Here is a 24765-nt window from a genome sequence, read left to right on the forward strand (position 1 = left end):
GATTCACAGCAACATCAAGTGCCATCATTTAGAACCTAGTCATCCATTATTGGGGCAACCAGTTGGCCCCCTTCTACCATCTCTCTATATATGTGTATGCTAAAAGAAGACCGAGTCCAAATCCCTTACGCTGCCGAACAGCGTAAGGGATTGTCCTCGCCCTCTTCCTCTATATATCCGTATCCCACAATACGCACACCAAAAATAAACTCAACAAGAAACACGCATAATTTTAGACACCGTTTCGCCTGCAAATGCCGTAAACACAAGAGCTAAGGGAGTTGTACATCAGTAGAGCCAGCATGCGCCACCGTGTACGTGCGCATACTGTCCAACTGAAGAAAATAAACGATCATGTCGTAAGGACACTATGCGATCTTGGCCATTCTCTTCGCCATACTGTTCCAGATGTTAGTGTATATCCTTGGTACGATCTCAACGTGAGTGGATGAAACTTACAAGTCATAGAAGGCGAACTGCGACGGGCTGGCGCCGAACTCGTAGACGAAGCGGGACGCCAGGTAGCTTCCGAAGATGGCCCGCAGGTACGCGTTGGGGACGCGCTCAATGATCGTATCCAACCCGATCTGGTCAAGGAGGAGCTTGGGGAGGGCATCTGCCAGGACCGAGCGTCGGATCTTCTCGTTCTCCCACAGATCAGACATCTGAAGCTCCTCGTCAAGCTTGGTGATGGCTTCCGACAGCTTGTCCGAGAGGATGGAGCGAGCAACTCCCGTCTGCTCGTGTTCCCGCCAGATCGCCTCGAACTCGAGATGTGCGTTGTTGCAGATGGTTTCTTGGACCGATTTGACATAGGCCTTGTAGAACTCGGGAGCTTCGCCCCGGGCATTGTGGCACATGTGCGTGACGAAGCCTTCGTCGTCGAAACTCAAAGAGGCCAGGACCTCCAACGAGGACGACGTGACACCCCCCTTGTTCGCAGATGCGTCCTTGAACAAGATGCAGCCGGCATCCTCCAGCGCCAATTTGGCATCCTGGGTAATGAACAGGTTGGCACCTTCCACAATGTAGGGGATAGTCGACTTTCCGTCCTTAATGAGCTTGCCGACAGAGACGAGATCAATGGACTCGGGCCGACCACCACAGGGGACGAAGCAGTCCGTGAGGCCGCTCTCGCGGAGGTGGTATGTGTTTCGGAAGGCGGTTCCGTTGCTGATGACCTCGCCGGTCGGTAGCGTCAGGTTGCTATCCTCGCAAAGGACACGGTATCCGTCCTTGGAAAGCTTCGAGACGTCGAACTCGCCAATCATGGCGCGCTTCTTGGCGAGACGGATGAGCTCCTCCTTGTCGATTCCATTGGGGTCCACCAGAACACCCGAACCATCGACGACGGACGTGTAGCTCTCGTTGCTGAGAAGAATCTCGTTGCTTCCCAAGTCGCCATCGGGGCCGCCCGTCTGCATCTTCTTGACCGTCGCAGGGTCGAGGTTCTTCTTGCGGTAGATGCCCTTAACATATTCTCGAACAGAGAGCGTCGTCATGCCGTAGTGGTCGTGAGGAATACCACCGAGCTTAGGCGACTTGCCGGTGAAGAAAGACTTCCACCAAGGCGCTCCACGAGCGCGGGCGTGCTCGGTTGCCCAGTTGACGAGGTCGGCCGTGTTCTCATCCGGGCCCATGAAGATGATCTCCTCCTTCCTGTACAGGTCGACAATGGGGTTCTTGATGCCCGGGGTCTTGGCGGGGGAGGAGAAGGTCAAGGATGGAGTCGATGTACTTCTCGAATGCCTCTTGCGCCTTATCCTGCTGCTTGGGGTCCAAGAGGATGACACCCTTGGATCCACCTTCAGGGATATCCTTGTTCTTACGCTGCTGCGTGCTCGCCAGGCCGTAGTTCTCGTCGAACAGGTTCCTCGCGTTGATGGCATAGGCTTCCTTGGAACGCGACTTGACGATGCGAATGCCGCCACGGGCGACGTCTCGGAACCGCAGGTGGAATCCGCGAGACTCTCCCGAGATGACGAGGAACATGCCGTAGAGACGCTTGGGGTACTCGATCTCGGGAAGGAAGGCGGGGTCCAGGCGGAAACTGAGAGCCACCTTGGTCGGGGTGTAGTAGTTGGTCTTCAAGATGGCGTTGTTGAATATTCTAAACGCAGTCATCACCATCTCGTCGTGCTCATTCGCGACCTCGCGGCTGATCTTCTCCTTCATCCTAGCGTCGGAAAGAACCTCAACGGCAGGGGTGGGGGCGACAAAGTGCTTCTCGAACCCGGCACCGGCACTCAAGTGGACGCTTGCGAATTGCGCATAGAGGGTGCGAACCAGAGCCGGGTACGCCGTGATGATTTCCAGGATGTAGTCCGGCGTGAACGTCTCGCTGCGCAGCCTGCGCTTCAGCTTGGAGAGAATGCCGGCGTGGACGTTGTTCTTGGGGTCCAGTGCCTGGGTAAGCGAGACGTATTCGGAGCCGAGACGGTTGAGGAAGTGCTGAACGAAAAACCCAAACACAGTGGCCATAAATGGCCTCCTGAAGACTCAACTCGCCGTGGGCGAAGAGGTCGTGCAGCTTGTTCTGGGGAATGCAGTACAGCAGAGAAATCTCCTTGGTGATCTGGTGGATCGACTGCTCCAGCGGGGGTGATACCGACTCGGTAGTCGTGCTAGGCGCGGGCTTCAAGTAGATACTCATGACGGTAATACCGTTGGAGAATTGCTCCACGTACTTCCTGGTGCTGGTAACACCATAGTAGTGGTATAGATCGCTCAGCGCACTGAACATACCCCTCGCGGTGCGGGAGCGGAACGCTACGACCAGACGCTTCTCGGGGGGAATCCTCAATGTCGAACACCTCGATGACCGGGCCGGTCCTGCTCACCGCCAGGGCGATGATGTCTTGGTAGATGAACTTGGTGTTCTTGGTTGCCTTGGTCATGAACATGCGGTCGGCAATGACCTCGAGCCTGGTCTCGTCGGGAGGGGGGTTCGAGTCTACAAATTGGCATTGGTAGACAAAGTAGCACCGCAAAGACGCCTTGGAGTTGGGAGACTCGGACAAGGTCCCCGGAGATCGGAAAGTCTCGACGCGGAAACGCTTGGTGCCGACATGGTCCAGGTACTTGGCCTCCAGTCTCTGCTCGTACCGGGGACCAGAAGTCGCCGTTTGACCCGGCTCGCTTGTGTCGATGTAGATAGCGTGGTCTGATGCCTCCATATCGAGACGGATCTCTTCTTGCTTATTCGGGTGGTTGTGCGCGGCCACCTTGGCAGCGTACAGCGAGGTAATGTGGGTCGCGATGACCTCGGGGCTTTCCAGCTGGAAGTAGACATCGTCGATGCCGAGCGAGCTGTAGAACCACTCGATTTGAGCATCTACGAGGCGCTCGGGGATCCATGCCTCCTTGAACAGAATCTCCTTGACTTTTGGGGGAGGTTAGCAGGGATCATAGGGACACAAGGACAGCGTCGACCTACCTGATTGCTTCTGTTCTGCCTTTCCCTTGAACTCGGGCGCAATGTATCCAACGGTGGCCGACCGCAGGACCCGGTGCCCGTTGCCATTAGTCTGGGGAACCGAGAAGTGGGTGGGCTGAGGGGAGGGGAGTTCGGCTCGGCTCCGCCCCTCCCTGGAGCTGCTGCACCAGCTTATTGATGGGTCCGTTGACCGTCATGCTGGGCGATCTGGAGGCGTCAGGCGATTCGGCGTACTCTGGAAACCTGTCTAGTGGCAGGTCAGCTGTCTGAAGGCTCAACATCCCGAGGAAACGTGCTGCTGCTGCAAAGACAAAGACCGAATGCGAGTATCCGACTGCAGGGCAGAGAATAGCCTCTGTGGAAACGGCGGCGCCAAAGACTTTATACCCCGAACCAAAGGCTGGGGGGATTTGGGCCTGTGCCGTGGGCATTGGCTAGACTACAGCCATGACAGAGATCTGCAGATCGTGTCATTGCGAGAGATGGTGCTATTCAAAGCTTCAGGGGCTTCCGGTGCGTCGTTGGCGGGCAACCAAAAAGTTGGGCAAGGCAGAGGCGAAGGCAAATGCCTGCGATACCCGAATCGCCAAAAGGTACACAAACAATTGCAAGGGGCACTAGCGGGCAATGGGACTGCAGGGGATGGGATGGGGTGGGCTGGGCTGGGCTGGGCTGGGCTGACGGGGCAAAAAGCACTGGCACGAACGAGATAAGCCGCTCAGGTGGCACCTTGAATGTTATCTCGGCGACCCGTTTGACTGGGAGCAGAGCAGAGTAGCGCCCGCTTCACCGCTCGACCTCATGTGATCGTGGCTGGGTACGAGAGATAAGGCAGGACGGGGAATCAAAGAGCAACTTACCGGGCTAGCTTTGGCTGGGCTGCTGTGACCCTTGACTAGCGGTCACTGAAATCCGCTGCAATGTATGCGGAAGGATGGGATGAGAGACAAAAGTATGGTTGCAGCCGGAGCTGTCGCAGCGAGAGCGTCGGCGGTTTTGTGGAGGAGTGTTGCGTTGGACGGACGCAAGAGGTGTTGTTGTTTCGATGTTGGTGGTGTTTTTTTTTGGAGGGGCAGGCTCGATGTACGATGTACCCTGGTTCGTAAAGGTTGGAAGATTTGGAGGGGGCAATCGAAAGGTTCGACAAAAAGCAATATCCACCACAAGAACACGAGGATTTCACTCCAGGGCTCCCGAGAGATTGAGGATAAGGACACACGAGTAAGCAAGCTGGAGGAAGCGAATCCGCAGCGGGTGCCCGGCTACCGTCGAGTCGAGCAAGGGCGGATAAGGGGTGGGGAGGTCTCGTTGGTGATGATGCTACCAGCTCTAGGGCGAGAAGAGGGAGGGTCGGAGGGTCTGCACAGCCAAGACCGGAAGCTTGGGCTGATGACGGGCTTGGGAGAGATCAAGGCGATTCCGATGCGATAAGGAAGCCTTCCCAGCTGAAAGAAGGGGAGCAAGGGAGAATGGAAGCAGCTAAAAGATAACGGGAAACTCTTTCCCCTGGAACTAGGTGATTGGTGCTTGGAGGTTAGGTCGTGATACCAACCAGACGGCAAGGGCCCAGACGGACGGGCGTTAGGGGCCTCTTATATACTGCGCCCGTCGGATCCGCGTACAGCGCAATGGCGTGCGATGTCCCTTGACCTCATCCAGCTCCAGGCCGGGCAGGGAGAGCGAGGCCGAGAAGCTACAGTCGACGACCAGGCCCATGACTCTAGTGATCCAGAGCTTTGCTGTCATTACCAAATAGAAATTCCAGGTCGCCCTGGGGCTGTTCGAGGATGGCGGGCAAGGATGCTATTGGCCCGGAGGCACGGTACCTGATCGTCGTACATGAAAGGCCGATCCATTTGATGCCTTTAGCGTGCTAGCGCCGCTGCCAGTCATCCACGACACTAACTCCCAAGGGGCATGTGCATCCTCAGCAGTGCTTGTAGTACGTCGCCGCACCCACCGTGGTGCCGGTTATTCGAGGCTCATTGTTCATCCCAACTCCAGCATCCAAGGGCCTGCTCCACCCGCTGATTGCGACGCTCTCCAAACCTGCAGCATCGTGAGGTTTTTGTTGTTTCTGATACGCCTCAAGCAAGGCACGATTCCCACGGCCTTTCGGCGGATGTTTTAGTGAGGCCGGTGGTGTCGACACCCGCGGAGCTTTGGGTGGACTCGGCCCAAATTGCCAAATGATCAGTGTAGATTGCCAGGTACGTAGCTACATACTTGCCAAATACCGCTGCCAGGTAACAAATGTCTCGTATCAAATCAATTGCCATGTTATTGAAGAAAGAGCCTCTAGATTGCCGGCCTAGGTACTCACTCTACTTACACGCGGCTTGCGAAACCGGCTCTCGACGATGGCCCCTTTTTTCCATGACTTGTTCTGTTAGAGCTGGTCGTACAAGGACGAAAACGCCTTTTCTTTTATTTTCTTTTCCCCTTTCTAATTTAACCAGGGGTTCTATCGAAGTCCGGGACTCGGTAGTGCAACAATAACGGCTTTTCCCTCCCGCAGCCCAGGAATGTTTGGATCAAGCGACCGTCCGGGGTGCGCTGGCCGACGATCGAGAGCGGCCTATGGATAAGGTTCTTTTACCGCCTCCTGCCTCCTGCCCATGCCCCCAGGTCACGAACGTGGGAAAGACGCAAACTTAGCCGTCCCCTTTCTCAACTGGGAAGCCCGCTGATCTACCCAGACGGGAACCGAAACGAAGGCGATCAATCAAGCGAGACTTGCCCAGCGCCCTGGCCCATTACCTGAGGCAATGGGACCTCGCCCCGTGATAACATCATTGATGGGGAAAAATCATGCCAAAAGGGTTTCCCCAAGCCGTAATCCGGGGAAGCAGCTTGGCGTGACGCCTTCTAACTGTTCTGGGCCTCCCCCATACAGCTCATTAGGAGATCATTAGGGGATGGCCCTGGCGAAGAGATTTCAACCCCGAGCATGGGCGTCCCCCGGCATCACCCCCCAGCATCTCCTGGCATCCACCTTCCCCGCGATTACAGACTGGCCCATGGAAACCCAGCTCCTATTAGCAAATTGCAAACCATCGTGGAGTAGCCAGCACATTTAGATTTGCTAAGAATTGGTAAAATTTGGTAATAGCATAGTCCGCCGACCCCATGGGGGAGCCACGAGGAAGTCTTTTTTTCTCACGGCGGTCAGAAGCGGGTTGGCCGTGCTTGGTAGAGCGAGTTGGGCCTGTTGGCGTCGAATCGAGTGGCCTCGTGGTCGCTAAGCGTCTGCTCTGCCCCTTGCGATCAAGTAAAATGGGGGTAATAGTTACCCCATCAGAACCACGGGCTACACGTCACGAGCGTGGCAGAATATTACCACGAAATTGCGTGAGAAAAGAAAAAAAAACAGCGCAGCGACCAGAGAGAGACCAAGAGCAACGATCGGAACGGGAGCCCTCGGTAACACTGCAGCGGGTCCGGGGTAGGCAATTGCAGTTTTCGCAGTTGGAGAGTTGAGGCTTTGAAGCACGCCTTGTCCTCCATGTCGTCGTAATCCCAGCAATGCATCGAATTTGGGGTTCGGCAGGTTCCATCCAGGCAGGTTAGCGTCGCAGCGGCGGCTCAGGCTCGGGTAGGCCTGGTTGGAGGGAGAGCATCAAACAGCCAATTTGATCGATCAATTGATCTGGGAGTATTCCAAGGTACGTACTGGACGGCCTGCTAGCAGCCGGCTAGAGGCTGCTGCCCTGCACTGCATGCTCAAAGCCCGGCAAGGTTCTCTGTGCAGACGTTTATTCAGGGGGGGTGAATCGTAAAAGGAAAAGAAGAAAAAAGATCAATTGTCAACAATATGCCTGCTGGTCCAAACCCCGTCGCTCGTGTACCTCGTCTGGGTACAGTATCCCGTGTGTGTTGTGTAAATCTCGATCGGCGCTGTAGCGTTCGAGCGCACTGTCACAGCCCTCTGCAACTGGAGTTTAACGTTCGCAGTCTTGCGTTACGTGTGCGGAAGCCCCGCCAAGCCAATTTCCGTAACCCAAACTCCGTGACAGAATGCGTTGAAACCCACTGCCGCAGAGCACTGCTCCTGGTAAAACCAACATGAAGAACATCAGAACGGAACTCTAGCTGTAACCTGAAGCTAGATACATCAGATGACTGCCCCGAGATGCACAACCCGGCTACAGAATTATCAGACAAGCTATGCCGAAGATGGCATATCGACAACGGACGAAAAGAAGCATTAGGATGTTGCTTATTTGTCAATCGGGTAAGCCGGCGATGACATTCTCTCATGCAACACCACGCCAGGGAGGGGCCCAGCACGAGAAAAAGCAAACACCGTGGGCCATGTACTACGCATCTACAGGTACGCGGCATTGTCCTCTTTCGTTGTTCGTGCTCGTCCCTTCCGCTGCCTCAATTTTCGTGCGCTTTTGCTTCTTTAGGAGCAGTTTCTCCCCTGTCGCAAAGCGGAAAGTGATACCGGACGCACCCGAGAAGCCTCCGCTCTCATCTGATCAGTCCGTTCGAGCCCGGAGAGTGTGACAGCTCAATGTTTGTCGGTCCTGCTACCCAGCTTTCCAGGTCGTGTCTATGGCGACGGCGGCCATCCTATCCACCAGCGAGGGAGCGGGAGCATCAGAGCACAGGAGCACAGGAGCACAGGTCAACGATCTGCGTGGAGTCCAATACCTCCCAGGCTTGCGCAACCAGCTGCATAATTGATCATCAGGCACCGGGCCTTCTCCCTCCGCAGCGCTTCCCTCGTCAGTATTATGGCTTGGTCAATCTGCTGCGATTATGGCGATGCATCGCATACATCGAGCTGTGCATGTATGCTCCCAAGAGCCGGGGCATGCGGCTCGATGCGCGCCGTGTGCGCGTACGGGGTCCGTGACGGGGCCGGCTCTGCATTCTACCTGGACGGCAGTTGGGCGCACCATGCCCTACATAGTGTCGTGCTCGATTTGTCAACCGCTCATGGCCTCTGTCGACAACTTCCTGCATCACGCCAGGCTCTTCTCTGAGGAAATGCATTGCCGGTGACATGCGGCGAGATGCAGTGGTGGTCTGACTAATGCCGACAATCCATGTCAGCCGCCAACACACTCACGCCTGGGGGATGGCAGAAGCCTGTATAACGGGAAGGACTTGGGTACAGAAGGAATAAGACTGGCCTCGTCGGTGTGTGCAAACTGCGACCTGTTGTGCCCAAGTAAGCGCGTAGAATCATGAATAGCACGCGTGATGCGGTGCAACTCAGGCGTTGTAAGCACGCCACATGAGCCCGTTTAAGAACTCGCTCAAGTCCCCGAAGATACAATTGGCAATTGCAATGCCTGTAAGTACCTCGGGAGCCAGGGTGTGTAGCCAACTGCCACTCTCCAGGGGCTGAAAGTAGCCATAGTATGTAATAGCAAGTGAGCTATAACCACTATCACAACTACCATCATCACCAACGCCATGGCTAGCTTAGCATGTTGAATTATTCATCGGCAGTGCATTGCGTTGCCATGGGTCTCGATCAAAGGTCTCCATCTACAATATTTAACTAATAGTATATGTGTATACTACATCATGCCTTCGGGACCAGGCCCATACATTTCCGCTGACCATGCTTCTGACGTCTCCGCCAACTCCTTCTTCCATAATTTAGCCAACTCCTATGGCAGGCCGCAGTAGCCTTCCGGCTATCCTTGATCAAGTATCTCTCATGCGTGCTCTTGCCACGATCCCCACTCAGTTCCGTGGTAACTTGACTATCGATCCCTTGGTCCAGTGCGATGGGTAATGACGTCTTCTGGCTCTTCGATTTCCAGTTCCGGTCCGTGTAAGGAGTCAGTAGCCGTGTTGTCTTCATCCGCCGGTCTCTCCACTTCGGCTCTTCCTTGGTGATTTTGGTAAAGGGCAAAACGTCGAGCACTTCCACTTCACCTTGACGGATAGCCGCCAGAAGAGCTTCCTCGTTTTTGACGTCAGCATCTGCCTTGTGGTGGAGCAGGAGTTTGAGGCCCGTAACATCGCCGTCACTGCGTGGTAAGTCTTTGTGAATAGTTTACCGCACTGACCGATCTCGAATGGCATGGCCTATCCTCGTCAACTCAGGCTGGGAAGCACTATCCTCCACAGTAGTCACCTCTTCAAATGTCCTATTTAGCGAATCCATGCTGGGGTGCGTACAGAATCCTCCGGAGATAATCCATGTTCTTCATTTGTATGGCCCAACGAAGTAGTATCCCAACGCCAAGGCTCGCGCCCGGTCCATACCGCAGAAAACATAAGACAAATCCCGTACGATAGGAGTTGTGCCGGACTCCACTGATAAACTCTTCAGAAGCTCCTAATGTGTTGGTAGCTAGTCCGGCAGCAGCAAGTAGCAAGCTTAGGGCTGGTTTATTGTGGTATGCCAGACTGGCTGCGGTGGGTAGCACGAACTCGAAACTTTCCTGAGAGGGAGAGCAGTATCTACTTCAAAGGTAATATTGCATTGCCGGGCTACCTGAGCGTATTGAGGGAAGACAGCCCGAGGAAGACGTTGTCCTGGCCGAGGATATGCGTATCCCGACTTTGTGCAAGGCGTTTGCTCTCGAGTTCAACAATTTTATCCGAAAGAAGTAGTCCATCGATTTCATAGTAACGGCCGCTCTCCAAATCGAGTGGTCTTCCATCAACGCAAAGAGCGGGTGCGTCTCGCTGGAACCTTTCATCCAGGGAGATTATGTCAAGTACAATTATATTGGCCTGGAATCCTTGAGATTCTTCTTTTCTGTACTCAAATGCAACCACCTCTACCGAAATCTGGGATGAAAGCCGACAACGAAAGGGATATATCAGGTCAAGGGACGTAGTGTTCGAGGCGCAGTCGGTAATCCCTGCTACCAATCCATGTTTGCTTTCTTCTCGGCCCTTTCATTGGATCCCGATTGGCTTGCTACGATCCAAGTAATTCCTCCAATTTTTTCCATAGTCTCATGACCTATAGTTATGTGAATAGTAGGCGTTGAATTCATAAAATGTAATAATGTCTTCTTTGAAGCACATTCCACGCGTGCCACGCAATACAGTATGACCTTCTGTTGGAATATGGGAGTGACCAGACAAAACGTGATGATTTGAACCATAATGCCTACCAAGGAAATATTGAAACACTGACCTGATTGGTTGTGGCGTTTTTCCTCTTCACAGGTGCCGAATATACAGCATACTGCTGCGCCTCAGGAGCTGTAGTTGGCCTTGTGGGTTGCCTGGCGCCTTGGAGGTGCTTCGCCCCAGGATTTGGAGCGGACTGGTTCTTGATCATGCCTTGTCGCCGTAAGCACAGAGAGCAGCAATACTTATTGCCCTTCACCACATTCTTGCAGTAACTTTGAAGCAAACCGGCTTGCCAATATGTCCGGTAAACTTACGAGCAGCATGTCCGCTGAGCGCTGTCTGAGCATCTCGGACATCACTATCCTGCACTGGGCACAGCAACAGCAGGGATCGGATACTATTGGTTGCACTCAGCCGGCTTTGCGCCGCCAGATAAAATCTCAGGAGTTGCATGAAAATGCCCTTCATGACTCTTGCTTGTTCTCTCGAGGTTCCTCCGTGTGTATCCTGTAAGTCGCAATTGGATGCCTGCATTTTCACCTTGCTGATCGAGCTAGGTTCGCGAGCGCCATTAGGATGCGCGGCTGTGAGCGCTGCCGGCATACGCTCCAACAGGCCTTCGGAATGCCAGACCTTTGGTGGACGGACCATTGCAAGAGCTCCAATGGCTATTTCGGTTGCGAGGCAAAACGAGATGCTGCTGGCCTCTTGAGTATCAGTAGGCCCAGGACGGAGAACAAGCCGCGCACGGTTTCTGACATGTAGCAGATACTTGGGCGTACTTTGAGATGAAGCTGGTGGGCCAGGCCGCGCAGTACGAATGGCTGAAAGTGAACATCTTCACGCACTGGGTAGCATCGTCGAACCAGCTCTCAGTCCTCGTATTTGATGCCCATCCATCTTTGTCCGAGCGTATCGCCGCATCATTTTCCCCCTTGGGAACGGAGTACAGGCGGAATCCTTCCTGGGCATATACCAAGTTGATGGACGAGGTTGTACGCATTGAAGATGTAGCCGTCATGGCAATCCGAGACTACATCAGGGCGGTAGAGAAGGAGGCGCCACAGGAGAAGCCGGAACCGCCATACCGCTTTCTGCACGACATTTCGCGCCACGCTGTGCACGTCACGGAAACCCTCGATGTCGCGATCGAGACCATGGATGGGATGCTGTCGCTGCACAAGTCTGTCAAGACCGAGGTGCGAGACGACGAGGGCTGGCAGACGGTGCACGGGCGCCTGTTGTTCTCTCAGCAGCTCCTCAAGGGCCTGCGCTGGCGATCAAAGGCGAACGAGAAGAGGCTTCAGAATGAAATCCAGCTTGCGTTCCACATGGTGACGCAGTACGACTCCGGGGTGTCGGTGGCCATCGGCAAGGCTGCCAAGGAGGACAGCGCAGCCATGAAGACGACTTCCATGCTGACTCTGGCCTTCCTGCCGCCCACCTTCATTTCCAGCATCTTCAGCATGTCGTTTTTCAAGTTTGACACTGACACAGGCTGGACCGTGTCCAACAACTTCTGGATATACTGGGCCTGGGCTGTGCCGACGACTCTGATCACGTCGGCGCTCTGGTACTACCGGCAGAAGAAGCAGAGGGTTCCCGGGAGAAGCCAAACAGAAGAAGAAGGACGTGAGCGACATAGTTTAGGTGTGTGAGTGAGGGGACTTTAAGTGATGAGTAGGTACTTAGGGAGACTGCTAGTAAATTGACCAAGAATTTATACCCCACCTACTCGATCTGGCCTAAAGCGAAAGGCGATGCGACTTGAAGGCGGGGTTTCATCTCGTCTCAAGCATCCGCCCGCAGCTAGCCGACGTCGCCATCTCAGATCCCAATATTCGGACAATTGCTTATCTCGACTACCTGCCCTCCTACCCCGTTTCACTGCGACCATAAGACTTGCTTGTGGTGTGACCTTGTCCCTGTCTCTCCCCCGACCAACGTCATCCCCCATGTCTCAGCCGCTCGATCTCTCGGCTCAAGCCGAGGTACTAGACAGGGAGGACCAACTCCGTTCCTTGAGGGACGAGTTCGTCATACCTACCAAGGCTGATATCAAACGACAGACGCTAGCCACACAAGGTCGGTCTACTTACCTTTAGCACCTGCATAATCTATCTCTCGTGCTAACCGTCTTCCTCAGACTCGCATGCCGTGAGCCCACAAGAAGACCAGGTGCCATGCACCTATCTCTGCGGCAACTCGCTTGGACTCCAGCCCAAGAGGACATCCACGCGCATCAAGCAATACCTAGACACATGGGGGAACACAGGGTGTCCAGGGCCACTTTAAACCCCTTGACGATTCGCCATTGCCTACCTGGCTACATGCGGATGAGAAGGGAGCACAACTAATGGCCCCGATTGTGGGGGCGGATGTGTCGGAAGTTGCCGTGATGCAAACGTTGACGGCCAACCTCCATCTCTTGATGACAGCCTTCTATAACCCGGATCCCAACGGCAAGCACAAAATCATCCTCGAGCGCAAGGCATTTCCCAGCGACCATGTACGTGGCCCAAATGACCCTTATCCCTATTTGCGACTAACATCGGCGTTTGCAGTTTGCGGTACTTAGCCAGATCCAACACCATGGCCTGTCGCCAGAAACGTCCATGGTTACTGTCCAGTCTCCGTCTTCTGAGGACAATGTCTTGACGACTGACGAAATTACCTCGTTGATAGCAGAGCATGCCTCAGACACAGCCTTAATACTCCTCCCCGGTGTTCAATACTACACTGGTCAGCTCCTCGACATCCCAACCATCACAGCCTTCGCTCGCGAGCGGGGCATCTTCATCATCTGGGATCTCGCCCACGCCGTCGGTAACGTGCCTCTGTCGCTTCGCGACTGGGACGTAGATGCTGCAGCTTGGTGCACCTACAAATACCTCAACGGTGGGCCCGGCTGCATTGGTGGAATGTTCATCAACTCCCGGAACAGCCTGGTAACAACAACGATTACCGACGATACACCCGAGCGTGGCTACGGAAAACGGCTTTCTGGCTGGTGGGGGAACGACAAGGGCACACGGTTCGCCATGGAAACCAAGTTTCATCCGGTGAAAGGGGCGGCCGGTTTCCAGCTCAGCAACCCCAGCATTCTCGACATTACGAGTTTGACTGCTTCCCTGGAGGTCTTCGAGCTCGCAGGGGGCGTGCCCGCCCTCCGAGAAAAGTCCAAGCAGCTTACCACATTCCTACAACATTGCCTCGAGTCCATGTCGCAGGATGCCAGAAAGCTTTTCCGCATCATCACGCCCACGGAGCCGGAGCGACGAGGCGCCCAGTTGAGCCTTTTGCTTGCAGACGGCTTGCTCTCGGTCACTATGAAGGAGCTCGAGCGAGCCGGAGTCATTGTGGATGAGCGAAAGCCGGACGTCATCCGCGTTGCCCCTGCTCCTCTGTACAACACTTTCAGCGACTGCGTGGCTTTCGTACAAGCCTTTGAGTCGGCGTTGTTAACCGCGAATGGAAACAAGACCGCCTAGATGTGATAGATAGATTGTGCCACCATTATTCTCATAATTCTGAATAGATGAGTTCATGTATACATGGGATCATTATCTCTGCCCCCATAGCGACATCTATCTATACAAAGGGCGCGCGCAAGGAGGATTTGACTGGCCTGTGGGTTTGTATAACTTTAAGCCGCAGCCTGTATGGATCTCCACAGGCCTATCAAAGTGGCATGTCACTGGAACTTATTTTCGTCGCCACAAACAAAGCTTACTTATTTATTGCCCAGCCCCATATTGGGTAGAATTGCCATTCCTGGTGGCGGGCACGAACTCCTGTCGCGTCATGGGATCATCGGTCACCATGGGACCAGACCGGTCCGTGGGAGGCACCTCGTGTGTGTACCTCGACGGCGGCGGCATCATCCAAGCCATCCGACAGAAGTAGCACCAAGCCGTAAATAAGTTCATCTCGGCCTCCCTTCGCATCTGACCGACATGCCTGGACGCTTTCCGTGACTCGGGTGGATCTTTGCAGGTTGCGATGAAGCTCTACGCCTTTGATATTGCGGACATGCTTGAGCGTGCTGGGAGCGATCCTGAGCGGGTTGTCCAAGCCGAAATCCGAACACCCCCTTTTAGGGGTCCTCGTGCTAACATGGCTCTTGGTTAAAGGACCCCGCTAGGTGCTCCCACGTTTGCTTACATTTGCGGTGTCATCACCGTTGTCTTGAGTCAACCTCGATTGACCTGTGGTCTCTGCCAGTGATCGCTCTGCTGAATGGTACCGATGAGGCGGATTGCACCGTATGGATCCAAATATACAAACTCGTCGATACCTCTGCCCAGCGACTGGCCGTATACCTTCGAGAGCTTCCCCGTGGCATTACTGTCGTGCCCATCCGAGACAAGGTCCCGAGATTAGAGCTTTCGCGAAACTTGTTGGCTTACGAGTATTACGAAATACGCCCTCGAATTAGTGACATGCGACTTATAAGGGTTATACGCAGATAATAATACGTGGTCAGCCGTGGCGATCTTTTCCCAATTTGTTCGTGAGTATAGATACATTGCTTCAAGAAAAATGAGTTCGTAGAGCCAGACTGGTCCCCGCAATCTCACACTATCCAGGTACGCATTGTAATAGACTCATGAACGAAAAACACCTGCAAAGATGTGTCGAGGTCAAGCCGTTTTCTCCACAAAACTAAAAACGCCGGGATTCGAACCCAATGTCCGCCAGTATAGGTAAAGGGGCCTCAGTAATAAAACGCACATCAAAACACAGCAAAATCCGCCATCAACTACTGCATGGCCCTTGGTGCGACAATTGTGTGTAGTTAGACGTTGAGGCAGGCGACGAAGAGAAAACGGCTGGAATCCACCGTGATGGGTCTGCCATCGACCCCCCCAAACCTACTCCAGAAAGGCCCACGTGGTTCTTTTCGGCCATTCCAGCCCCGAAGAGCTACACATCCCGGGTACTATCGTCGACGACCGCAAGCCCAGATACGACGGGCCCAAGATCCTGGCACGGCCCGGGGTCCGAAAGGCGGCCCCGTCGGCGCCAGGGGCTGATGACCACCGGCGGCTATTCTACGTTGAAGCTGGGTTCGAGGACTTCTTGGGGTTTGGGGCCATGTTGAACGCCTTCAACAACGCCGGCAAGCTAAACACAGTGGTAGGCTATCGCGAACATCCAATACCACCCCTGGTTTTCAAGTTCGCTTCCGAGATGACGTGTTTGATGATCTCGGTTCCGAAGTCCGCGCTGATTTCCATGAGTTCCTCATGAGAAATGCGGCGATAGCCAATGACGAAGAATGCCAAAATGACGCATGCTATGCCGAAGGGTCGGGTTTCCTTGTTGGCATCAATCCTCCTCCAGAGCTGATTCATGGAACTTGGTACTGGGGAACTAGATGATTGTATTCAGTATGCTTCTTGGGCTGTTGTCAGTCTCTCCTCGCCAAGCCAATTACATAGCAATCTATTCTGCATCAGCAAAACGAGACAGCATATCGAAAAGGCAAAAGCAAAACATACAACACCGAGGATTCCCAGGTCGTCACCGACCCTAGTACTAATTCGGCTCTCTGCTGCTTATATATGGGAGAGCGGACGGGATCCCTAGTATTCAGCAGGATATGGTCGTATGTGGTAGTATTGCGCCGCAAGAGGCTTTATATCACAGAGCTGTATGCTGCTAAGTAGCAAGTTGAAGCTCACTTGCAATACCCCATCACGTCATTATCCTTCCCTTTAGAACAAGAAGCTGGGCGTGCCGAGCGGTCACATCAAGTTGAAATGTCTATGGTGCTGTTATTCAATATTTCATTATTCGTCTATAACCATATGCGATTATGTCATATATCCTTTTTGTATATCTACAGGGGCTTGCAAGCGACACCAGCCAGCTCGGTCGTGGTCAGGTGCGTGACCCGCTTCTCGCCCTCGCCCTCGCCCAGCACCAGGTCCATCGTGGTGCTCCAGCTGGAGGCGGCGAGCGGCATCTGCAGCTCGTACAGGACGTACTCGTCGCTGGGCGTCTTCTTGTCGGAGCGCTCGAGCGCGAACATCTTCTTCTCCAGCTTGTCGATGACGACACCCTGGCGCGGCGTGCGGAACGCGAGCTCCATGGCGGTCTTGGCGCCCGCGGTCTGGTCCTTGCGCACGGCCGCCGTCACGGTGAAGGGGAAGGGCTTGGTGGGCGTGGTGGTGTCCATGCACGACTGCGCCTTCTGGTACAGGATGGCGTCCTGCACGGGGTAGAGGCCGGTGCCCTCGTTGTCGAAGACGGTGGCGGCGCCCGTCGAGGGCTTGGTGAGCTCGATGGTGAAGCCGCGGATGCCGGTGCTGGCGTCGAGCTGCGTCTCGAAGTTGAACCACTTGAAGGCCTCGTTGAAGAGACCCATGGACCGGCCGCCATTGAGGCGCTCGGGCTGCGTCTCAATGGTGCCGTTGTTGGCGCCGTCGCGGCTGGTGTAGGCGAGGCGCACGGCGAGGTCCTCGGGGTCCCGGTCCGTGACGCCCTCGGTCACGCGCACGCGGATGCGGCCGGCGAAGTCGAGGGTGCCGTTGCTGTTGAGCGCGAGCGTGGTGATGTAGGGCTTCATGTCGAAGGACTCGAGGGGCTCGGTCAGCTCGACGCCGGCGGGCACGCTGTCGATCATGCGCGCAAAGATGTCGGCGCACATGGTCTTGAACTGGGCCGGGTCCTTGAGGGCGTTCATGGTCTTGTTGCCGTCGGCGCCGAAGATGCGCTTGTCCGAGTTGGTGGTGTCGTTGTGGCCGACGACGAGCGGGTTCTCGGTCGAGCCGTCGAGGTACTGCGTCGCGATGGCGTTGTCGAACTGGTAGGGGTGCTCGTTGTCGTTGCCCTCGAAGCGCGACGTCTCGCCCTTATTGGCGTTCTCGTTCATGTCGGGGAAGTCCTCGTGGTGCACACCGCCGAGCGTGTGGCCGCAGGCGACCATGGCTATCATGTCCTCGGTGTTGAAGCCGGCCTTGGCGAAGATGGCCTTGTGCTTATCGAGGTCCTGCTGCGGCTCCGGCACGCCCGGGACGCCCGCCTCGGTGGCGTCGATGCGGCCCATGCGGAAGGGCACCTTGGGCCCGCCGCAGCTGGTCGTCGCCGTGACGAGGCCCAACGCGATCAGGTCCGCAAACGACACGTCGGCGTTGTAGTGCGCCGAGAAGAAGCCGAACGTCTCGTTGAACGCCGTGCCCGGGTTCTCGGCCCGGTCGGTCTCGAACAGGATCGAGGCGTCGAGGCCGCCCGTTCCCGCCGCCGCATCATGCGTCGCAGCATCATGGTACGCGGTGCGTACCCAAGCGGCAGCGTCCTGGCGGCCCTTGGTGTTCTCGTTGAAGGAGCAGGGGCTCACGTCTGAGTGGAGCCTGTTAGCGGGCTTTTATCGCGGTCAAGGATTGCTACTCACTGTCGATGAAGCCATGTCTGATGGCGCCGGCTTGCAGACTGTACAGATCTTCGAGATAGTCGTACTTTGACGGCCATACGAAAGCGGCACTGGCGAGATGGGCGCCGGCGATGGCGTATGATGTTATCGTGGTCGACCTCATATTTGCGGGTTTCTAGTAGCGATTGTAATTCCAGGCCAATTGGTTTCGGAACCCGGTTGAAAAAAAAAAAAAAAAAAACGTTCGGATCAAGGTCCGAATAAATAAACGACAGGATGCGATCTGAGATGCGCAAGTGGATGATTGATTAAAAGTAATGGTCGCAACATCTTCACGGCGGCCCCTCCGACTCTTATAAGGAGATCGCAAGAATGTCGAGATTGAAAAAGGAAGTAATCTCCGGAGCTGTTTGAACGCAGCAAAGCTTGCAGTGCGGGCCGCGGATTCTCGTATCGATGCGACCGGGGGGGACTTGGCATTGCTACTTCATGTATGTGGGTGGGTTTCTGCTTGCAGAAGCTCGTGAAGGCCGCACTTCTGAGCGGAAGAGGGCCTGGAGGCGGAGTAATAGCTGATAGAGTCGAGGCTAGACTCCCGACCCTGGGATCTATCCGATCCAGAACCCTGCAACACGAGCCAATACGGCCCCTTGAATTACAAACGGCACCAGGGGTCGAGGAGTGACAACTCGGCAAATGAGTGCCGGATCCTTGGGCCCCTCGGGCCTAACCGTGCCGGGGTGCTATTTTTACCCCTAAGCGGAGACGGAGGTGGGTTGCTCAACCACAGAAATCGCCGGGCAGCCCGTGTAGCAAAAGGGTGGGCGCGCCCCGTGATTGGAGCACGAGAATCGGCCCAAAGCCACAATTGAGTCTCGTCTCGTCTCGCCTCGTCTCGTATCGCTAGTTCAGAGAAGCACCTCTGTAAAGCGGTAAGGGGCACAAGCTGTCCTGCCCCTTGGGACACCGCCAACGATCCGAACTCAACATAGTTGTGGTTGGTTACACCTCGCCCGTGTAGCAGTATCACGGCGCCATCTCCCCTTGCAAGTGGAGGACTTCCTGTTCCGCTTCCGTCCATGTCGCGATAGTATATGGCAGTCTATACGGCAGCCCATCCGCATCGAGCCCGAGCTCCTCATCGACGAATACCCAGCCGCCCTTTTGGTGGGCAGTGAATCTACACATGCCTTCCAAGGTTCCCGTGCGCGACTCGTCGTCGTCTTGACGAAGAACATTACAGTCGACTCTTACCTTCGGACCTTCGACCCAACTCTGCTCGTAAATAGGCCTATCCCATGCCCTCTCCCAGTCGCCGACCCAGAAGGTCAGCCGGTCCAACTCGACCGGGCCTACTTTCTTCTGCATCGTGTGCCGGAAGATGTCCGATGCCGACGTCAGGTTAAGACGGCCGCCGGTATTTTTCGGTTTTACATGTCCGCGAAGGCCAAAGTCGAGCCAGATGTCGGCCGTGACTAGCTGTGGGGCCGACGCGACCGCCTCGGAAACATCCCATGGCCAGTTATCGTCGTTGTCGCTCCGGTAGACCTTGAGCGTCAAATGATCCAGGCTCGGGGCACCGTCGTCAATGCGCTGGATCGATCTGCGACACGTTGAGCGCCGCTTGGGCCGGGTCAAAGGACCCGGAGTACCACGGCTCGTGAGACCATGTTTTGAGGCGTCGCAGCGACGGGCCGTGGCGGTCCAGGATGGGGCCCAGGGCTGCGGGGTCCCAGCTAGGGTCGGTCCACACCAGGTTCTCGAGCCGCACATCTCGCGGCAGCGCCGCAGTGAATAGTCTGACCACAGCGTGGCGGGGCTCATCGCGCCCCGGCCCCAACGGCAAGCTCCTTGAGACGGCTCGTTAGATGCCGGGCGCCAACGTCAACATGATGCTGGGGCCCCCTCGGCGAACTCGAGGCGCCCCAGTGCGCCCCAGTCCATGGCTTCGAGCCACAGGTCTAAGTTGCGCAGTTCCAGCCGCTCACGGGGTGTCGACCACCACAGCGCCCACCACCTCCAAAATCTACCGCTCTGGATGAGCTTGTAGCCATCGAGCTTCAGGGAGGGAATAGTTTCCTTGCTGTTGCTGTTCCTTGCCACCGTTGCCACCTGCGAAAGGGAAGGAAAGTTCCAGCGGTCGGGCCCGGAGCAACCTGCTAAAGTAAACATCAAGGTCCAAGTGTTTAATGGTGTCTCGGCAGGCGATAAGCTGATCATGCACGGCTCCCGCAGTGGACAGGCCATTCCAATCCGAGATCTTGGCTTGGAAGATTCCATCGGCTGGGCAATTGGGACTATCGGAAATGCCGGCAGCCGCACCAAGTGCTATTATAATAATGAATAGCGATGGCATAAACATGTTGCAGAACCGTTCGCTTTCTGGTTGGATTGTTGCGGAGTTGAAGACAGCTTCAGCAGCCAGCCCCAGTTAACACGACACTGCCACCCGCCTACCTAGTGAACCCCTGCGTGACGCTTTCGCGCTTTGTAGTCTCTGTTGCAGTCAGACATCGGCGGGCGAGAGCAGAACAAGAAAATCGGTCGAAAATGGATTCCCAATCAGTTTATATTATGGAAAGGTCGAAAACTCCGCTGTGCATGTATGGTATCAAGAAAACAAAAATAGAACAGGTTCTCGTTGCTCTCGTCGCTTGTTGCATCCATAGAAACTCCCCACCAACTCCAGCTGTAGCCCTACACTCGTGATCGTGGTCGCAGTCGTGCCTGCCAGTCTCGAGGTCTGCTTCGAGCTCCCGTCGATGTCGTAGGAAGAGGGCCGGCAGGCTTAGTGTGCCTTGAAGCAGTTGAATTTGCCGAAGCTGAATCGCCACGGTCCGCGGTGGACGCCATCTCGGCCTGCATGGACCGAAGTACCGAAGTGTCGGCCACCGATGCCTTTGGACCAGAAGAAGGGCATATTGAATGGAGCGGTAAAGATGTATGTCGGGTGTCTAGGCTTTTTCGTTCATTGCCCGTTAGCAATCTGATCGAAACCCTCATGTAAGAGATGCAATTGGCTTACAATGGAGAGTTTGTTGTGTGTAGTGAATTGGTTTTCACTTCGCAGTGTTGGGGTTTTTCTGTTGTTGGAGAAAAGAAGCAGAGTCCAGAGCCTTTCGCAACAGAGGCACCGCCAGTTTATCAAGTGAAACTGCTGTGTAGGTTATGCAAATGACGTTGCAAACGCGATGTGCTGTCTCTCCATCGCACCGCCAACCTTTGGACCTTGGCAGTTATTGCGCTTGCAAGGTCCAATAAGTCCAATGACGTCTGCCCAGAGCGCCACAGTCCGTCCCCCAACCTAGCCACCTGGAACGCAGTCCCCCCAGCCTACGCCACGCTAACCTTAAGGTAGCGTCTGCGTCCAATCCATGTTCTCCAGCCATTGCCTGAAGTCGTGATCGGGTCCAAGGTACGGCGCGTCAATCGCAAAGTTGAAATCATCCATCACCGTGAACGAGGTGTGGCCCAAATCGTCGTTCCCATCGTTTGACACCATCCCCTGCTGGAACCCGTCCAGCTCCGACTGTTGATGCGCCTGTTGGTGGCCGCCCGCGTGACAACATGACTGACACAGTCGATCGGCCGCATTCGGCGGGCTGAGGATCTTGTCGAGGATGCGCGTCAGCACTTTCCGGCCTTGCTCGCACATGGGCAGCATGCCCTGCAGCAGCTCAACTTTGAGGATCAGGTCTAGCCTAGACACGAACACGGAGAGGTCCTGGATGGTTTGGCTCCGCGGCAGCAACGGCTCCTTGGGGTACACCGGCAGCTGTTCCTGTCGCAGCAGCTCAATGGCCAGGACCGCAGCGCAGCGCAGACCGTGAATGGCCACCATGTGGTTGGTGTTGATCGACGAAATCTTGATCAGCTCCGGGTCTTCGCTCATACGTATGAGATCCTTGAACATCTGCTGCGCGACTTTGATGAGCCCTTCTACGCTCGCTCCGGCCTTCTGGAAGAGCACACGCTGGAGAAGAAACTCGTTGGCCCGTGTCCCCTGTCGAATAATATGGCCGTGCAAAGTTATCCCCGTCTTTTTGGCACCTACGAGCAACTCTTCGTCTCTGCATCTCGCATAGATGGCCGGTACCTTGGTCCATTGCTCCTTGGTTTTCTGCTGGATCTCATCTGCTCGCATACGCACCTCGTGGGCAGGCAGGTCCCCAAGCGCCAGCTCCAGGATCTGCTCCCGTAGGATCGCAAAGGGTATCCAAACCTTCCAGAAGGTAATGGGTCGAATGCGGCCATCCGAGTTATAGCCGCCCTCGAGTAGTTTAGACACATTGGCCGCGAACTCGCTTTCGTCTGCGAGGACCTCGTCGCTCGTGAAGTCGTACCCGGTGTCAAGGTTGATGTAGCGGTATGACAGGCGGGGCGGCCGGCCAAGGAACGCGGATACTGAGATCTCTGCGCTGTACGTGACCATTCGCGCCTGCTTTCGGAGCTGGGCCAGGAAAGGCGGCACGCTCGTGCTGGCTCGAATATCTTGGTGCAGTCCCATGGCCAGGAATGTACTGGCCAGCTCAGCCCCCGCCCGGTACACCGCCGAGCTGACTTCGCCTTTCACGAAGCCGATGAGGGCGTAGTACTCCGCCGCGAGCCAAAGGAACGTATCGTCCAGGATTTCGCACTCGCGACAAAACGTGAGGCAAGTGGCTGCAATGTCGACCATGGAACACATGACGGCTTCTCGAGTGGTTTGATACTCTTCGAGGAGTTTCTTCGAGGTATCTCCTGCCGCCGCTGCGGATGCCACATAGCAAGCAATCAACCCGATGACATCCCATCGAAGGTTCACTCCGGTCGACAACTGTATCCACTGTTTCAGCAGAGTCTTGCCGTTATATGACAACGGAGATTGGGTATTGCGCCACTGCAGTGCCGTGGAATGGTCAGCGGATATCACTCGAAGCTTTCAGCGCCGTCGAGCACCAGTCACTTACTACCGATATGTGTCTAGGACCAAAAAGAAAAGGGGCTCACTCACGATAAGCTCGCAGAGTTGTCGGATCTTGTCGGGGTTCTGGCTCTTCAAGACGCCGCCGTGAAAGCGCCAGAGCTCCATGAGCCACATCTTCATGATCGGCTGTACGCAGAAAGCAACATCGCCTTCCCAGTTGCCATAAAAGCAGTTGATGAACTGGTTGACCATCGAGTCGTTCTTGAGGAAAGCAAGGACTTCACATCCTTTGGTCATGCGGTCATAGGAAATGGCTACGCTCTGGGCGGAGAATGTCTGCAAATCCACCGAGGGTACCCCCAGTTTCTCCAGGTCCTCTGTCAACATGGAAGTCAACGATGTCGAGCCAAGGAAGCTCTGCTTCTCGCTGCGGACAACCTCATGGCCATAGTCATGGTGTAATGGCGGCGCCGAAGAAGCGCGGTGGACGACTGGTGCTTCCCTGCACACAGGTCGCACGGGGCCCGCGAGCTTTGTGCCTTGCGGCGGTTTTATCGACCGCACAAGCCCTCGTGGGCTTCCGGCAGAATATGATGGCGAATCAGCTGGTGCCGAGCCTGCTTGCGATGCAGTATGCCGGTTCTGTGTTGCATTAGCTTCTCGAAGCCATTCATCAATGTATTCGAACACCGACTACACGCAGGGCTCGGTATAAACCTCGGAGCCAATGGCTACGGAATGCAGGCACTTACACGTGTGAGAGGGTTCGGATGGTAGAAGCACTTGTCCACGCATCGTCTCCTGATACACCGACCGCAAGGGACACTGTGATCGCACGCCAATTTGGATTTGCGGCATGGCTCGCAAGACTGCAGTTTGCGATTCCGACGGTATTTGCCTATAAGAGTTTGGCTTGTCTGTTGCAGCTGGATGACCTGACCGCCGGGTGCGTGATCCATGGTCGGCATGCGGAATTCTGATTCAGTTGCGCCGTTTTTGAAACGCACTTGCTTAGTATGCTTGAGCAGGGCGTATGACGGCATATGAATATACTTGATGAGTCCGAGAACAGGAGAGCGATCTTATCCATGCCGATACACGAGGTGATGGGGAGAATAGAGGTAAGCATGGCTGGGACCGAGAAAGAACGCCGAAGTTGACTCCGACGCTGCCGTGACCTCATTGGCCAGATTTCATGATCTCGGACTTCGGAATATACCTCGATGGGGCTAAGCGCGAGTAAGCATGATGGGTCGTCGTCCTCGCTCCCCACATCTTGGGATGCCTAGGCTCTTTGCGGTATGCCGCGTATGGGTCTTGCGTATCTGAACGGCGCAACTAGTTCGTTCCGGGATAATGTATCATGACCGGCGTGACGAATGCGGAACGGCCTGACTTATCATCGGCGCTCAGGGATTGGCCCACCCCTACGACACGCAGATTTCATACGCCAGCCCGGTCACTGGCCGGACAAGCTGTACACGTCAACAGCCTATGCGTCGTACGCACTGCAATGGCAATTCGACTACCCCGGCCATGTGTGTAGTGGATGCCTGGGCTTTCGAGTATGTAAAAGGCGAGGTGTCTGCTCCGTACTATACAAGTCAGCCTCACGAACTCGAACAACACTCAATTTGATCCACTCCGAGGCCACGACAGCACAGATTTCGTCTTCCCAAACACGCATCCAGACATTCTAGCTGTTCTTGTTTCTACTGAACATCGTCATGCCTTCTCCTATCAGCAGCGTAGCTTCCCAGGTTTCCTCGCAAGGGTCTGGCAGTTCCGCCAGCGTAAGCCGGGGCTCATCATCGACGTTCTCCTTCGACCTGAAGCAAGACAAAAAGACCAGGACAGACGATACAAAAGCAACCATTGAACAGTGCATGAAAGGTCAGTAATCAGCATCTTGTTCGTCGGCATAATCACTAACAAATCGGACATCAGCCGCTCGAGAGAACGCCCTGAAGCAATGGAGTTAGGTTT

General features: G+C 55.2%; 8 protein-coding genes across 8 annotated transcripts; 3 read left to right on the forward strand and 5 right to left on the reverse strand.

The window, feature by feature from the left end:
* Positions 1-368: 368 nt before the first annotated feature.
* PG986_000789 (NAD-specific glutamate dehydrogenase) lies at positions 369-3867 on the reverse strand (the record flags this gene model as incomplete). Its single annotated transcript, XM_066837011.1, has 7 exons — positions 369-399; positions 460-1659; positions 1739-2406; positions 2465-2696; positions 2746-3382; positions 3437-3551; positions 3604-3867. 7 exons carry the CDS (start codon positions 3865-3867, stop codon positions 369-371), a joined length of 3147 nt encoding a protein of 1048 aa, XP_066705904.1.
* Positions 3868-8978: 5111 nt separating this feature from the next.
* Positions 8979-9569, reverse strand: PG986_000790 (uncharacterized protein; the record flags this gene model as incomplete). The annotated part of the gene is made up of 2 exons (XM_066837012.1): positions 8979-9432; positions 9472-9569. The coding sequence occupies 2 exons, from the start codon at positions 9567-9569 to the stop codon at positions 8979-8981; spliced, it is 552 nt and encodes a 183-aa protein (XP_066705905.1).
* A 1714-nt stretch (positions 9570-11283) lies between these two features.
* Positions 11284-12153, forward strand: PG986_000791 (Amino acid/polyamine transporter I; the record flags this gene model as incomplete). The annotated part of the gene is made up of 1 exon (XM_066837013.1): positions 11284-12153. The coding sequence occupies one exon, from the start codon at positions 11284-11286 to the stop codon at positions 12151-12153; it is 870 nt and encodes a 289-aa protein (XP_066705906.1).
* Positions 12154-12893: 740 nt separating this feature from the next.
* On the forward strand, positions 12894-13986 carry PG986_000792 (kynureninase; the record flags this gene model as incomplete). The annotated part of the gene is made up of 2 exons (XM_066837014.1): positions 12894-13004; positions 13060-13986. 2 exons carry the CDS (start codon positions 12894-12896, stop codon positions 13984-13986), a joined length of 1038 nt encoding a protein of 345 aa, XP_066705907.1.
* Positions 13987-14451: 465 nt separating this feature from the next.
* PG986_000793 (uncharacterized protein) lies at positions 14452-15748 on the forward strand (the record flags this gene model as incomplete). The annotated part of the gene is made up of 2 exons (XM_066837015.1): positions 14452-14468; positions 15412-15748. The coding sequence occupies 2 exons, from the start codon at positions 14452-14454 to the stop codon at positions 15746-15748; spliced, it is 354 nt and encodes a 117-aa protein (XP_066705908.1).
* A 592-nt stretch (positions 15749-16340) lies between these two features.
* PG986_000794 (uncharacterized protein) lies at positions 16341-18036 on the reverse strand (the record flags this gene model as incomplete). The annotated part of the gene is made up of 2 exons (XM_066837016.1): positions 16341-17842; positions 17895-18036. 2 exons carry the CDS (start codon positions 18034-18036, stop codon positions 16341-16343), a joined length of 1644 nt encoding a protein of 547 aa, XP_066705909.1.
* An 863-nt stretch (positions 18037-18899) lies between these two features.
* PG986_000795 (uncharacterized protein) lies at positions 18900-19817 on the reverse strand (the record flags this gene model as incomplete). Its single annotated transcript, XM_066837017.1, is given in 3 exon segments — positions 18900-19466; positions 19486-19723; positions 19789-19817. 3 exon segments carry the CDS (start codon positions 19815-19817, stop codon positions 18900-18902), a joined length of 834 nt encoding a protein of 277 aa, XP_066705910.1.
* A 1405-nt stretch (positions 19818-21222) lies between these two features.
* Positions 21223-23738, reverse strand: PG986_000796 (uncharacterized protein; the record flags this gene model as incomplete). Its single annotated transcript, XM_066837018.1, has 3 exons — positions 21223-22752; positions 22867-23472; positions 23532-23738. 3 exons carry the CDS (start codon positions 23736-23738, stop codon positions 21223-21225), a joined length of 2343 nt encoding a protein of 780 aa, XP_066705911.1.
* Positions 23739-24765: the final 1027 nt, after the last annotated feature.

The sequence above is a fragment of the Apiospora aurea genome (assembly GCF_038362705.1).
Source record: "Apiospora aurea strain CBS 24483 chromosome Unknown utg000001l_segment0_segment0, whole genome shotgun sequence".
In the NCBI taxonomy this organism is placed as follows: Eukaryota; Fungi; Ascomycota; class Sordariomycetes; order Amphisphaeriales; family Apiosporaceae; genus Apiospora; species Apiospora aurea.